At 50.1% G+C, this 14,159-nt stretch overlaps 1 protein-coding gene across 6 annotated transcripts; it reads left to right on the top strand.

The window, feature by feature from the left end:
• The first annotated feature begins 2,522 nt into the window (after nucleotides 1–2,522).
• On the top strand, nucleotides 2,523–11,165 carry BLCAP (BLCAP apoptosis inducing factor). 6 transcript variants are annotated; one of them, XM_069806702.1, is made up of 3 exons: nucleotides 2,523–2,730; nucleotides 6,954–7,081; nucleotides 9,474–11,165. In XM_069806702.1, the coding sequence occupies exon 3, from the start codon at nucleotides 9,562–9,564 to the stop codon at nucleotides 9,823–9,825; it is 264 nt and encodes an 87-aa protein (XP_069662803.1). In that variant the 5' UTR covers nucleotides 2,523–2,730; nucleotides 6,954–7,081; nucleotides 9,474–9,561; the 3' UTR covers nucleotides 9,826–11,165. The 6 variants fall into 6 exon arrangements, with proteins under 6 accessions (XP_069662803.1, XP_069662794.1, XP_069662828.1 ...); XM_069806693.1 differs by lacking the exon at nucleotides 6,954–7,081 and having other exon boundaries at nucleotides 2,530–2,730; XM_069806727.1 differs by lacking the exons at nucleotides 2,523–2,730; nucleotides 6,954–7,081 and adding an exon at nucleotides 4,689–5,039.
• The last annotated feature ends 2,994 nt before the right edge of the window (nucleotides 11,166–14,159 follow it).

Here is a 14,159-nt window from a genome sequence, read left to right on the forward strand (position 1 = left end):
CTCAGCAGACCCCAAGTGCTGAGTTGTGGCCACACGGGCTCTGCTGGTGGGCAACAGTCTTAGTTTTCCCTGGAGTGGGAATGCAGGAACGCTGGCACCACTGCGCTCTTCAGTTATTTTCATAAAATACAAGGTACCGCCTCTGCTGTGGTTCACAGAGAGCAGTGAGAGGACCCTAGTGGTGCTGCTCGGCCTCCGATGGTGCTGTTTTCAGGGGTACGTCCTTTGCATCTCAGATGTGGCTTTTGTGACAGGAATGGCGAACCGGCTACAAGCAGCTAAACAAAGCCCAAGGAAATCATTAGAAGAAGTCTTCCCCACAATCAAAGCAAAGCCCAGCCCGAGGTCCTTTAAAAGCTTCCGCCTGAACAGGAAGACCATAAAAACCCCATTGCCTCCTGTCCTGCATAGAACAGTCTGTTCCCACTGGCCTCGGATTACCTTTCCTTTCCCTACTGGAGGTGCCCTTCTCTCTGCAGCTCCTTATGGATCCACTCCACTGGATGGCTCCATGCAGCCTGCAGAACTGCTGAAATACATGAGTTTGGGACAATCCCTCTCTATCCCTGCTTGCTGAGAAGGATGCTTGCTGGGAGCTCATGCTGCTTCCAGCCACAGGACTGCTGCTGCAGCTCTGCCAGCCAGGCTTCAAGTGCAAAACAGAATTTCTTTATAGAAAGCTAGAACTACAACCAAATGAAACGCAAGCGAGCGCACAGCTCCCACAGCAGTACAGAGGCAGGGGGACGTGGCCAGGAGTCTCGGGTACGAGGGTCCACACTGCAGTTTGCAAAAGGATTTGGAGACCTCAAGTTGTTTCAGGCTGGGTCCAGGATAAATTCTGCAGGCTGCAACCATCAGCATGTGCCAGAGCAGCTCAGAGCGGCCAAGGTCCTCCCCCAGCCTGGCTCCCCAGACGAAGCCTGTGTGCCACAGGGGTTATGTGGGATCCAGAAAAGCCCCCCCGAGCCCCAAGGCCAGTGCCCACAGTCACAGCTGGCACCGCAAGCCAAACCAGCCAAAAATAGTGCAAGAAACATGGCACTGCTGCAAACCCAACCGTCACTTCTGCAGGAAAAAAGGTCCCCATGCTGAGGATGACGAGGGCAGCTTGTGCCAGGGCCAGCTGGGAGCTGCCACGGGCAAAGGGTGCTACAGCTGGCATCAGCCAAAGACTTTAGGGCCATTCCCATGCGGTGCCATAAACCAGGAATTTAAACAGCCCGTAAAGAGGTCAGCCCAGAATAACGGCAGAGCAGGAGGGAAACTGTCCCTGGCCAGATTCATGCCTGCCGGGCCATTGAGGTAGTCAGTCTTATCACATCCATCAAGTGCATGGGTCAGCCAAGTGGAAAGTCCTGTGGGGAAAAGCGGGCAGCCCCTGCAACCACAGCTGGGTGGGTTTTAAATTGCTGGGAAAACCCCAAACCTTAAGTGTTTAGGGGGTTTTTTCCTAGACTATTTCCCTCTCTTCCCTGCATGGCCTCCTTGGGAACCCAGCTGGAGCGGAGCATGGCTGAGCTGTGCTTGGTAACCCGCTGCTGGGTGTCTGCAGAGAGAAGGGCTGGAGCTGGGCTGCTTGCAGCAGCCCAGGCTTTGCTGCCAGCCCAGTGACGCTTGGCCAGAGGGCTGCCAGCAAGTGACATCAAAAATAAAAGTGTTTAAGGGAAGAGGCCATGGAGCTGTCTGTGCTCTACGTCCCAGAGGTAGCGCCAGGCAGGGCCTGGGCAGTGGGTGGTGCACAGGGCTGCAGGTGCCCACCTACGCAGCACAGAAAACTGGGGCCCCTTGGGGCTCAACAGGGCCAAGTCAGCAACAAAAGCGCACTGCCGTGTATGAAAAGCAGCATGCAAGCAAGCCTAAAAATAGTATGCAATGGAACACAAGAAAGCATGGACTCGGCGTGCCACACAGTGCAAACTCTGTGAGCGCGTGAACAGCATGCAATGGCGTACAAGGACAAATGCCAACTGCACGAAAAGAAAGCCCTGCAAACAGCACGCAACCACACGTAGGAAAGCATGCCAAAAGCCGGCCGCCCTGCAGAGAATCGTGCAAGCTGCATGCAAAACTGCAGTGCCCTGCAACGCGCTAGAAAGCAGGCAAACAGGACGCCACAAAGTGCGAAGCAGCACGCAAAAATATGCGTGAAGAGCGTGCCACGGAGCAAGGCGAGCCAGAAGGACGCTGCAAAGCGCGCCGGCTGCACACCCACGCAAGACAAGCCTGCAAGAATCATGCCACGCGGTGCAAAGAAGCGCGCAAGCGGTACTTTACGTAAAAAAAAAAAAAGTATAGTTTTTAAAAGAGCAACAATGCGCTCAAGAAACACCACGCGAAGCGCGCGCCGCCTGACCTCGCGCCGCCCCGCCCCGCCGCGCGCAGGCGCACTGCCCGCCCTCCGGGGCTGCCCGCGCCGCCGCCTGACGGAGCGGCACTCCCCTACTCGCCCCCCCCCCCGCATCCCCACCGGCGGCGGCGCGCGGGCCCGCGGCGGAGCTTCGCCGCGGAGGGGCCGGCCCGGTGCGGTCCGGTGCAGGCCCCGCGGACAGGCGGGCGGAGGGCAGCCGCGGCGGGGCCCTGGTGGGACGGCGGCGCCGTGTCGGGGCGCGCAGGCGGGGGGCGTCCCCCGGGCGGCGGGGCCGGCTCCGCGGGCGGCCTGTCCCTTCCCTCCTCAGGGCGCGACGCGGGCGGGCCCGCGATGGCGGCGTGAGGCGGCGGCACCGCGCCGTGAGTACGGGCCGTGGGGGGGGGCGGGAGGAGGGGAGCGAGCGGGCGGGGGGCCCCCAGCCTGCCTGCGGGCCGGCGGCGGGCGGGGAGAGGACACCCCCCACCCGCCCCGAAGCCATCCGAGTCCCGCCCGGCCTCGGCGCGGCGTTCGCCCTGTCAGCGGGCAAGCGGGGGGTGTCTGCCGGAGCCGGGGGTGGCAATTGGCTGACTTCGGGGACCGGGACGAAGCGCTCGGGGGGGTTCCCAGCGCCGTGGCGGCGGGAGAGTCGCGCTCCCGTGGCCAAGCGTGCGCGGGTTATAAAAGAGCCGGTTTCAGCCGCCCGCGAGCATGCTCAGAGTATTGCCGACCTAACATGAAAACAACACCACCGTATGCTTCCCCCCACACCGCCAAGGCTCTCTTTCCACCCCGCTGTGCCTCTCTTCTCAGTCAGCAACGTCTCGCAGCTCGCTTTAGCACCTTCCAAAAGCAAACTCGGGCCCGTTTCTCCCCAGAGCAAGGCAGCTCCCTGACATCCCTTTGTCCGGCACTCCGCAGTGCTGCTGTGCCCGGCCAGGCACTCTCCCTGCGACCCCGTGGACCCATTGAGCCAGTTGCAAAGCGAGTTTACAAGCCGTTCTGCGGTACGAACGTTGGTCATTACATACCAAACGTGCAAGTGCAAGAGAAGATGAAAAACTAAGCTCTTAGATGCAGTCCGCAACACACTGAACCCTTCTATACTTCATTACCCCTGTACTGAAACGTTACAATTGATCTTGCAAATGCTGTCATAGCATAGTAACCTTTGCCTTCCCAACCTATATGTCATAACTCCCCAGAACTCCTTGCCAATACTGCATTTTTGCCTCTTTTTACCTGAGACACAGAAAACTGGCCTTAATCAAGCTGTATTCAGAATTCTGAAGCCTGTCGAAGGCACAAAAGGTAGAGAAGAGACCCAAATTAAAACTCAAAATAATTATGTTTTTCAGGGAACTTGGAATGGGCTTGGAATTCATGACCTTTGGCAATTAAACAGAGGGTGAGAATAAGGACCACTGAGAATTAATAAATTAGTACAAATGAAAGTAGTGATACTTCAGATGACAACTGTTGATGTTGACATCTCTTCCCACCACAGAGCTGGCTGACTTAAGGTTCTGCTTCTGTGATTCACTGTTCAGAGAAACAAGGATCATACTGCTGCCTTCATGCTCACAGGTGGAGGTTTATTCACCCTGGTGCTGTGAGTGCACTGCAGTCCAAATGGAGCAGGCACTGCTGTACCTCTGGACACAGGCTAATCAATCCCCCAATCGGTAACAAAGCTTGGAGAGCAGCTATGGAAGTCATGAAAAGAGTGGCTCAACAGAAAACCTCCTCTTTTCATGAAATGAGTTGCTTTGGCTTGTCTCCAGCTTGAGAAATCAGAACACTTTGTAACCCAAGGCTTGGTTAGTCAAGGATTTGCTGCTCTTTTGGAAACTGTTTGCAATTATATTGCACCATTTCTGAGTCTACATCAAGTGTTCAAGGCATCAACTTATCAAAGACTGGGGTAAGGCCTTTGCAAAAATTGAAGGCTCACTTTTTCCAGCTGAGTCATACCAGCAGATAAAGCTTTAAAAAAATAGAAAAGACAGCAGCAAGGCCAAAAAAAACCCTGAAGAAGTTAATTCACTGATACTGCAAATAGGTCTTAAAAGTTTGACCAGCTAATGGTTCTTGGTTTGTTTTTTTATTTATTTTTTTTTTAAGAGGGAGGGTTGGCATCTAGAAAGCTGGTCTACTGTTGCTTTTCTTAGCTGAACTCCTCAAACTCATCACTTGGTAGCTCTTTTGCCTCTTTCCCCCCACCCCCAATGCTTTGGATGCTGTGTATTTTTTAGCAGCTGTTTTGGGTACTACATGGTATTTGGGAGCTGGTTTTGAACACATGCTGGCAACGTGAAGCACTGCCCACACACATCAGTTCAAGTTACGTGGCTGTGACAGGGTTTTTGATTTAAACAATTTTAAGCAAACCGTACTACAGGTGAGCCTTATCGGTAAGAAACTCAGTGCAAGTCCCTGAGGCTTACTCATGAGTTTATGTGCACTGTGTAACTTGAGAGATTTTTATCTAGATAATGTGGCTTTTCATTCCCAAGCAGAAACTTTGGCTTCTGGAAAAGGGGGAGATTGGCACCACCAACACCACCCAATAAAAAGGGTACTTGGTCTTTTATTGCAGACTGTTCGGCTGCCAGCCTGGGTGACTCTTTCTGGAGCACCTGCTGGGGAAGTTCCTTGTGGACAGTACTGGCTTAATAGCTGCCTTAATAAGGTCTGAACAAGCTTACCTTTTAAGTGCTTAGTGAAAGCAGGCTGATTATTCTCCCCTGGTAGGGTAGATGGACTGTTAAGGAATTAAGACATTCTTGAGAAAGGTACAGGCTTGGTGTTGGCATACTGATGTATAGAACCTATGGTATAGGAAAACGTCTCAGCTGCTCAGTTGCTGAATTAGCTTCTAGAATATCAAGGAAGAGCTTGCTGGCTCCTCATATGGATTTATTCTAAAATATGACTGATCCATTGCAAAGCACTATGGACTTGCACTGTGATACTCACTTTTGACTTGTCATAATTAAAGTTTTGTTTCTGGCTGGGAAAGGTGTGCTGCTGCCCTCACACTGGAATTTGAAAATCCTCCCTACAAACATATGCCAGTAGGACCTGCTGGTTTTGAATGGTCTTGGGAGGGAAGATGACAGAAGGATGGGCTGTGAACATGATGGAAGGCAATTAATAAGCATGTGGAGAAGTATTGGTGTTTGCTTACTAATGAGGTGTGCGGGGAACCTCCCCAGGCTGCTCCTCTGCCTGCAGGAACTGGCAAGGAGGAGGCTCTGGTAGCACATGGAGTTCAGATGGAGCTGCCAAGTGCTGACTGCAGGGAGAACAGCGGGAGCATGGCCTGCGCTATGCTAAGGAGGTGTCTGAAGCAAGTTCAAGTGGCTAAGAGCTGCAGAGGAGCGAGAGGAGGCAGTGGTGGTGCGATGAAAAGGAGCTGTCTGGTAAACATGAGTGGCCGCCAAGTCAGATGACTGGGGCAGGAGCATGAAAGCAGTCTTGAGGATAGCAAGACACCAGGCTGGCTAAGGAAACAGATGAGTCAGGCAGGGGAGAACAAGAGCGACTGGTTGAGGAAAAGCAGGATGCGGTTGTGAAACAGGGAGCTGGTAGAAATACTGTTGGGTGACAGGTTCTTATTTGCTCTGGGACATGGTAATCTTTAGCTTGGATCATGAGGAGGGGACAAAGACAACAAGGTAGGAATTTTTCATTTGCAAGTTTCACCTTGCTTGAGAATCTAGGCAAAACTGAATATTGCTATGGCTTCAAGAAGGGACTGCCTATCCTGGGCACCAAGGTGAGTGATAGTTCCCTGCTCGTTAAAGAGTTGATAGCAGGAGATGCTGTTTCTCTTTGATCGATAACGTGGAAAGAGAGCTTGGTCTCATTGCCAGCTGTATAAAGGAATCTCCTGTGAAGAGCTAGGAAGAGTATGTACCTTACTAGTGGAAAGTTCCTTGAGGAAGATAGAGCTGCAGAAGTCTCAAGTAGTAGGGACTTCATCTAGGATCAACTGTGGGATACAGCAGACAAAGGGTCTTTAACTGGTGGATAGCAAATGGGCACATGAAAATACAAGCAAACTGACTACAGATACAAGACTGTTTGAACGTCTGCATTTGTTAGAAGTCCAAGAGGTTTGCAGATTGAAGAGGACTGACACTGAAACTTCATAGTAAAAATAACCACTATTAAATGGTTCTTTATTCTGCAGAGTGGTTGCATTGATTGCTTCAAGCAACTGGCTTTTGCAGGAAATACCAATATTTAAAAGTGGGTAACTTGTTCTGAGATGGATTTGTGTTTGTAGGAAGCATTTAGGTAATGCTTACACGCTTAGAATCAACTTGCTGTTTAGCGCATTATCGCTTAAGTCTTTGCTGTGGTGAGGAGGCCAGACCATGGAGTGAAATGCAGCTACATCACAAATTATAATTACACTCTTAAACTGCAGTCAGTTGTAAAGTTTTGAGGCTAAAGGCTCAATAGTGATACGTGGCCTTATTAAAGCTGAGAGATTGATGATGTTAGTCCTGGAAGATTCTAAAGCTTTGTTCCAGCCTTGTGCTCTTCTGAAAGACACATCATCTGAGGTTGGTTTTTATTCATTTCTTTACTCTAGAGACAGAAAGCCCAAAGCTATTGTCTGTAGGCACTTCAAACTAAAGCTTCAAGAACAGGTGACCTAAAGACTGCCGCACACGTCCAGCTACAGAAGTCAAGCTGATGTGGCTGCTGGATCTAGCAAAAGTATGACATGATGCTTATGCAATGATTTGTACTACTCAGTGTTTGGAGCACTTAGGGAAGACTGTAGGAAAATTCAAGGAAGGAACATTTCAGGACGATTAAGGTGGCTGCAGATCATTGATTTGGTACAACTTTGTTGTATTCAGTGCAATCTGAACTAAATAGTTGGGTGGTGGGGTTGAATTACCTTTCTGTTCAAATATTTGTTGCTAAATCTTTTCTCTCCATTCTTCCCCTTGGAAAAAAGTTATCTAATACTTCTGCAGTACTCTTACTCCAGAAACATCTAAGCAATTCACAAAGGCTAGCAGACAGCATGTTTTGTTATGAAATAAGTAATCCTTATTTCCAGTTTATAGATGAGAGAAACAGGCTTGGGACTAGACTTCCCCTTACAGATACGAGTGAGTGACCTGCATAAAACAGGACTAACACTGGGAGTTTTATTCCTTTAACTTTACTTTATCCATATTGCAATGTAAAATAACTTCTTCCTTATTCTTTGCCTGCCTAACTGCAGCTTGTTTTACTAATTGAACCCCAGCTGCCCTCTCTGTGCTGGAGAACACTGTCTTGCAGGAGCACCAGCACAACACACTTTCCCCAAATATTCTTAATCTCTTTGCCCTGGTGGAGATTTTGGCCTGCATTCTCTCTCACTAACATTAAAATAGATCCTGCTGCTAAGAACACAGTGGATGGCAGCATGCTTCCTGCTTTTGACAACAGAGCTGGTCAGTACCTACAAGCTTACAGAGCTGTAAGACAAGTCTGACCTCAGTGTTTTTTTGGAAGAGAACCATGTGTGGTTTTCTCTTGGCTTTTCTGTGCAATCCCTCATTCTCCCTCCCTTTGCCAGGAAATCCCTTCTCCTGCCAGTAGGAGCCAGCGGAATGTGCTGTTTGTTTACCTTCTCACTCCTTCATCCTACTAACCTTCCAACCCCCCCAGTTGTAATCCTAACAGGCTCGGCTCAGCCCTTCATCCTTCTGACAGAGCACTACTCGGTTGAGTATTTTCAGATGAAAGGATTGCTGCAAGAAGCTGTTCTGACCAGGCTCTGCTTAGTGGGGGTGAGGCTGTGGCATTCTGCAAGGCTGGGGTTGTCCTCTCGCCTGTCTTTCTGTACCCTGGCTGGCAGCTGCTTTGTTCAGTGTTGCTGCATGTCATTATGATGTGCTGCAGGATAGCAGGGAAGAGCATGCTTCCCAAGCTCTTCCCTTTTCCAGCATTCCCCTGCATGGTTTTGCCTTTTTGGGGTAATAAGCTAGGAGTACCCTCTTCTCATGGTTTCTTTACTGCATGAGCTGAAGGAAGACTTCCAGTTATTCCCTCCCAACAGTACTGGTATCTTCTAGCCTGACCTGCTGTTGCTATCCTAGGCTGCTAAACTCCACTCTTCTGCCCCCTTTCAACAGTTCTGGCTCTGTAAAAACACCTGTGAGGAATTTATTATTTTTAAAGCCATCTGAAATTCTTGGATGAAGATGTTTGTACTGCTTAGAAAGGAAAAAAAACCCTACACAGTACAGTTGATGTGGTTGCTAAAGGTAGAAGCATCTTTTCTGGACTTGTAGTGTGCTGCCATCCCTGGTTGGAGAAGCCCCTAAAGCTCACTGTTTCCACAGGGTTTTATAATAACCCAAGTGAGGAAATCCTGTGTTTACAGCACTTATGAAAATTGCCATTTTGAGACTGTCCCCTCTTTGATCTATTCACATACTTTGTCTTATCTGACTTTAGCTGATTGGCAAGGATTATAAATCCTTTAAGCAGGGACTGTCCTCACCTTTGTTTTGAAGCCTGGACACTGTTGGGGCTTTCTTGAATAGCAACATGTATAGATTGAATGTTATGTTGTCCTGCTGGAAGACTTTATAATGGGTCTGTGCCTGGGGAGGAAGCAGTTTGTGCACTTAACACTAATGCTTCCTTAGTTCTTACACTAATGCTTCCTTAACACTTCTTTGTAGCACCTGATAGTTTACCTCTCAGTTGCGTTTCTTTGTACCATCACTCAAGTCTTTGGACAGTCTTGGATAAATACATGTGTAGGGAAGGCTGTGGCAGCTTGTATTCCTTTCTGTTTCCCCCTCTCCCTTTCTGTTCCTGCACTATGCTAAAGAAAAGGGTCTCACAACTGTTAGCCTGGGTAAAAGCCTGAGAAACAGAGCACACAAGGGATACACTTCTACATCAGCAATAGATAATCATGTCCCCAGCTGAGTGGTTCAGAAGGCAGCAAACTTCCCACCAGCTCTGAGACACACCAGAATTTAGTACTGGGAATTCAAGCATCAGCATACGGTGCTTGGGAGCAAATGAAGCTGTATGAGAAGAATGTTGATTTTTTGCTGTTTCTGACAGTCTGACATTTTACCCCTCCCTACAGAACAGCTTTCCTGCCGGAGGAGTTGCTGGAGACTGTTCCGGAGTACATCTGATTGCTGCTGCCACAAGGCCCCAGCCAGCCAGCCACAATGTACTGCCTTCAGTGGTTGCTACCTGTCCTGCTCATACCCAAGCCCCTCAACCCAGCGTTGTGGTTCAGTCACTCAATGTTCATGGGCTTCTACCTGCTCAGTTTCCTCCTGGAACGGAAACCTTGCACGATCTGTGCCTTGGTCTTCCTGGCAGCTCTATTCCTCATCTGCTACAGCTGCTGGGGGAACTGCTTCTTGTATCACTGCACAGGATCCCAGTTACCAGAATCAGCTCACGATCCCAGCATAGTGGGCACCTAGAAAACAATAATCTTCCAGTCTGCTGAGGGCTCTTGTTTTGCTTTTAAAAAGGGGGTGGGCTAGGGAGGAGGGAGGGTGTGTTAGGCATGTGACTGGAGTAAAAACAGCCTATTTCCTGTAACTGTGTGTGGACTAGAGTGGTAAATTTCTCCCACTCTGCCGTGAAATTCGACTTGTTTACTGTGTGAACTCTGGCAGCACCACCTGCTTTTTTAGAAGCAGAAATCTCTTTTCCTTCCCGTATCACTGGGAATGGACACCAGCCCTCCTAACTGAGAACTGGTGGAGGACCGAGCTGCTGGCCTCTGCCCAGCTGTTGCACAGTGGTGGAGTTGTATGTCACTCACTTGTCTGCATTAGGCCACGGTGGTCTAACTCAGGGCTCTTGGCCCACTGATTCTGCTCAAGTAGCTACAAGATTCTCTCTGTCTTTCTCTTTGTGGGGAGCCAGCCTTCCCACCTTGCTGATCAGGGGCAAGCTCAACAGCTCACAGATGCACTTGGCCAAAAGCTGCTGGAGCCAGAGGCAGTTGAGTCACCTCCACCTGCTCAGCCTGCCAAAGAGATGCGTGCACTGCCGAAGTGCTTTCTGAATTACTTATGCTCCGAGATCATAGACTGAAAGCCTCAGTTATGCTGCTGCTTTTATAAAGCCTCACAGGTAGTGGAGACTGTCTTTTCCCCTCCTCCTAGATTTCCAGGGCTTATGAAGGTATTGACTGTTGGGATAAAGAACCAGTATGCTGCAAGATGTGGGGTTTTGAAAGCCACTGTGAACCTCACCCTATAAAACTCATGCTAGCCCAAAAAGCCAGGTGTGGGCGGCGCAGGAGAGGATCCTGAGGTGGAGGCATGTCTTGAAGTAGTAAATGCTTCAGCCATTTTCAGTGATAATGTTTTTGGGCCAGGGGTGACCGAAGGTGCTGGTGCTACTGACTGGAGAAGGGAGGAGGCTAGAGGAGTGGCTGGTGTCTCCACCTCCCCTGGCAGAACGATGTCAAGAAGCCTAGGTGGTGGTTCAGTCCTACAGCCACAGCTGTGTAGAGCTCCATGCTGCATACATTACTCTGTGCAGCCATGGCTCTTGAGGCCCCCAACCTGGGGCAGAGGTTTGTTTGGGAGAAGCCTTAGAGGTTAACGCAAAATACTGTCTCTAAACTTTAAAGGTTTCCCTTCCCTTTGCCATCAGATTGTCTTTACTTCAATCTCATAGTGGAGAGCAGCAGAAGTCGCTGTTGCTGTCCCAAGGAAGTTCAAGCTATGAGGTTGTGAAACTTCCAGAGTATTGTTTGTTCATTGCACAGCTGTTCAAAATGTTTAATAAAGCTTTATAAACTTTGGTCTATGGCCTCCTGCCCAGCATGATGCATTGGCTGTTCATTGCAGATGCCTTAGCCCAGCAATCATGTGTCTCTGTATTGTTCTGTTCTCAGCACAGTAACCCGAGAGAGTCTCCAGCAAGAGGCAGAGCCTGTTTGCCCTGTACTCACTCTTCTCATTAACTGTTTAGCTTGACCATGAGCAGACTGAGAACCATACTGGTGATTCCTAAACGGACTCGTTTTACACACAACACAGGAAGTCACTTCTGGTCGTATCTCTGCACTCACATGACAGATTCCCCCTTTCCTTACCACTTACGAAATTAAACCACAGAGCGGTGTCCTGAAAGCTGCTAATCCCCAATGCCGGCAGTAAAAGTGTTATCTGCTGGGCACCTATGCCATGCAAGCCCGTCCCATGACACCACATCTGCCTAACCTGTCCCCTGTACCCCTGCTGCAGGCAGAGACCAGGCTGCAACTCAGCTGCCACGAGCCATCCAGGCAGAGGTTTTGGTTGCGTTGGCCCTTCTGCAGCTTTGGCCATGATGCTGTGTAGTACTCGGGGGGGGGAGGGGGGGAAGGGGCACACACGCTGCAGCCAGACATAGGACTATTGACTCCGACAGAACCCAGGAACACCTTGGAGATTTAAAGGGTGCAGGAGCTGCGTGCTGCTGCAGCTGAAACCAGCTTCCTCTACCCTTGCTCCAAGCCCTGAAGACCAAGTCCAAGCTGGAAAGGCTTCAGGGCATATCAGTGTTTACATGTTTAAAAAAAAAAAAAAAAGCATGTGCTGCATCACCAAGAATAGATATGACAGCTCTGTCACCTGTCAAGCCGAGGGAAATCCCAGTAGCTGTCATATCAGCCACAGCATAAATAACAAACAGAAAGGAGAGGGGAGGGCATCTCATTTGCAAGCTGTGGCAAGACTGTTGTCTGCGCTCTGAGCACCTTTTAAGTTTAAATTTATTTAAGCTAATGCAGTCAGTTCTTTTAAGAGTACATTTTTGTTGCTAACTAGCCAAGTTGCACTCTACAGCAATTTAAATGAATCCTATCCACAAAGCCAGACAGTCCTTTGGACAAGAGCAAGCCCTAGCTTTGTACATGGGGTTCAAGACAAGGTGCAGCTGCAGGCTTTCACTTCTGTGAGATCCAACTTGGAGAAAAAAAGCGCTTCAAAAGAGGGAGGCTGCCAGTGTAGCGACAGGAGAGATCTCAGCAGACTGATGGGGATGAAACCTACTTTTTGCAGCCCTCCCACCCCAAATGTAGATAAAGAGCACTCTTTGATATGTACACAGCCCTCCTCAGCACACTGTCTTACCGTCTTTAGGGCACTGAGATACTATCTTCATTTTAAAGATAGATAGAAAATTAAAGCAACTTCATCATGGTCAGACACAAAGCCTTAGGCAGAGTGAGGAACCCAACTAGGTCTCACATCCCATGCTAATGCCCTGCTCATCCTTCTCTATAAAGAGACCATGAAAAACCAGCCTGTGACTGCAGAACAGGTCGAACCCGATGGCTTTTGAAAAGCATCATCACAGCTTCCCTGTTTGTGCACCGCAAATTGGACTGAGCCCGTACAGACGAAGCACCTGTGCTCTTGGGCAGGCATTTGCTGCCTACATGGAAGAAAGCTCAGAGGAGGTGTTTTGCCCTGGTCTCAAGGAGCTTCTGTGCCAGAAAAGCAGTGGGGTGGCTCTGTCCCCTGGTATCCTGGAGGCACCAAGGGGGTCTCTGCATGGGGACCACACCAGTGGCAGGCACTGCAGGGGGTAGCTACACTAGTGACTCTGAAAGCAGTAGGATTTAAAACACAACCACTGTGTTGTGCCAGGTCCCGTTGAGCCTGGACACTGCCCGCAAGGGCTTTGGCACAGAGTGAGTCTCATCACCTTGCTGTATTATAAAGTGTCCATCTGCCTGGTGCTCCCTAGATACAGGGAGCAGGAGCCTTAAGCTGTTCCTTTGTCTTTCCATTTGAAGGAGAGATCATTTTGTTTTCTAGGTCACATAACAGATCAGTGACACAGCAGGGTCAGGAAAGAAAAAAAAAACACAACCCCAAACCCAGGCTCAGATCCCTAGAAATGGAGATGCAGCTTAGCTCAGGCAGTCCTCAGGCTCCTCACTGCAGCCTCGGGGTCCAGGGACTTCTCACTCCCCTCCTCACCACTCATCGGGGAGAGGCAGCATTCCCAGGAAGAGCAACTGGGACACCACAAGACTTCCCATGGAGAAGGTTTGGCCATGACTACCAGGCTGGTATGGCTTTTTGAACCCTAGATCTGCCAGACATCCATGTTGGTGCATCTCATCTCAGGGGCTGATGTTTGGCAGTTGAGCTTCCTGGCACCACTTGTGGTGCACGTAGGGAACCAGCTCTCTGGGGCCACCATGGCTACCAGCCCTCTCTCCCAGCATCTGCCTGTCTATCCCTAGATCTTGCCCAGCAATTAGTGCCTCCTGCCTGAATGCTCTCCCTGCTTACCCCGAGACAAGCCTGTAACATGGCCTTACTAACTTAGCAGCAGGCAGAGGAGAGAGGTTGATCCCACTGAGGAGCTGTGTGGGCTGAAAGCACCCACTGGCCAGCTCAGAGAGGCAGCTAAGTCCAAAAGTGCAGCCCCACTGCTGACAGCACCAGGCTCCCACAGCTTCCAACCTTGTCCCCTCATGGTGTTACCCTGGGGCTGGTCCAGCCAAACCCCCTGAGCCAGGGAAGCCACAAACATCACCCAGGGCCAGAGAGCCCTGCCCTGCTAGTGCTCTTTGGTCTCGCCTGTCTCTTGCTCCTTGCACCAGAGCAGTTTCCTAGCCCTCAGCCACTGAGGGAGGTAAGCTACTCCTCAGGTAAGGACTTTAGCCCTTCCCTCGGGAGCCTGGAGATTAACCTTGTGGCAAGAGAGTTTTACTACTCCTCCAAGCAAAGGCAAATCTGCTGGTAGCAGGGCAAGGGAGGACAGATGGCTCAGGTGCCACCCAGACCTGCTGCTG

Source organism: Haliaeetus albicilla, chromosome 2 (genome assembly GCF_947461875.1).
Source record: "Haliaeetus albicilla chromosome 2, bHalAlb1.1, whole genome shotgun sequence".
Classification (NCBI taxonomy): domain Eukaryota; kingdom Metazoa; phylum Chordata; class Aves; order Accipitriformes; family Accipitridae; genus Haliaeetus; species Haliaeetus albicilla.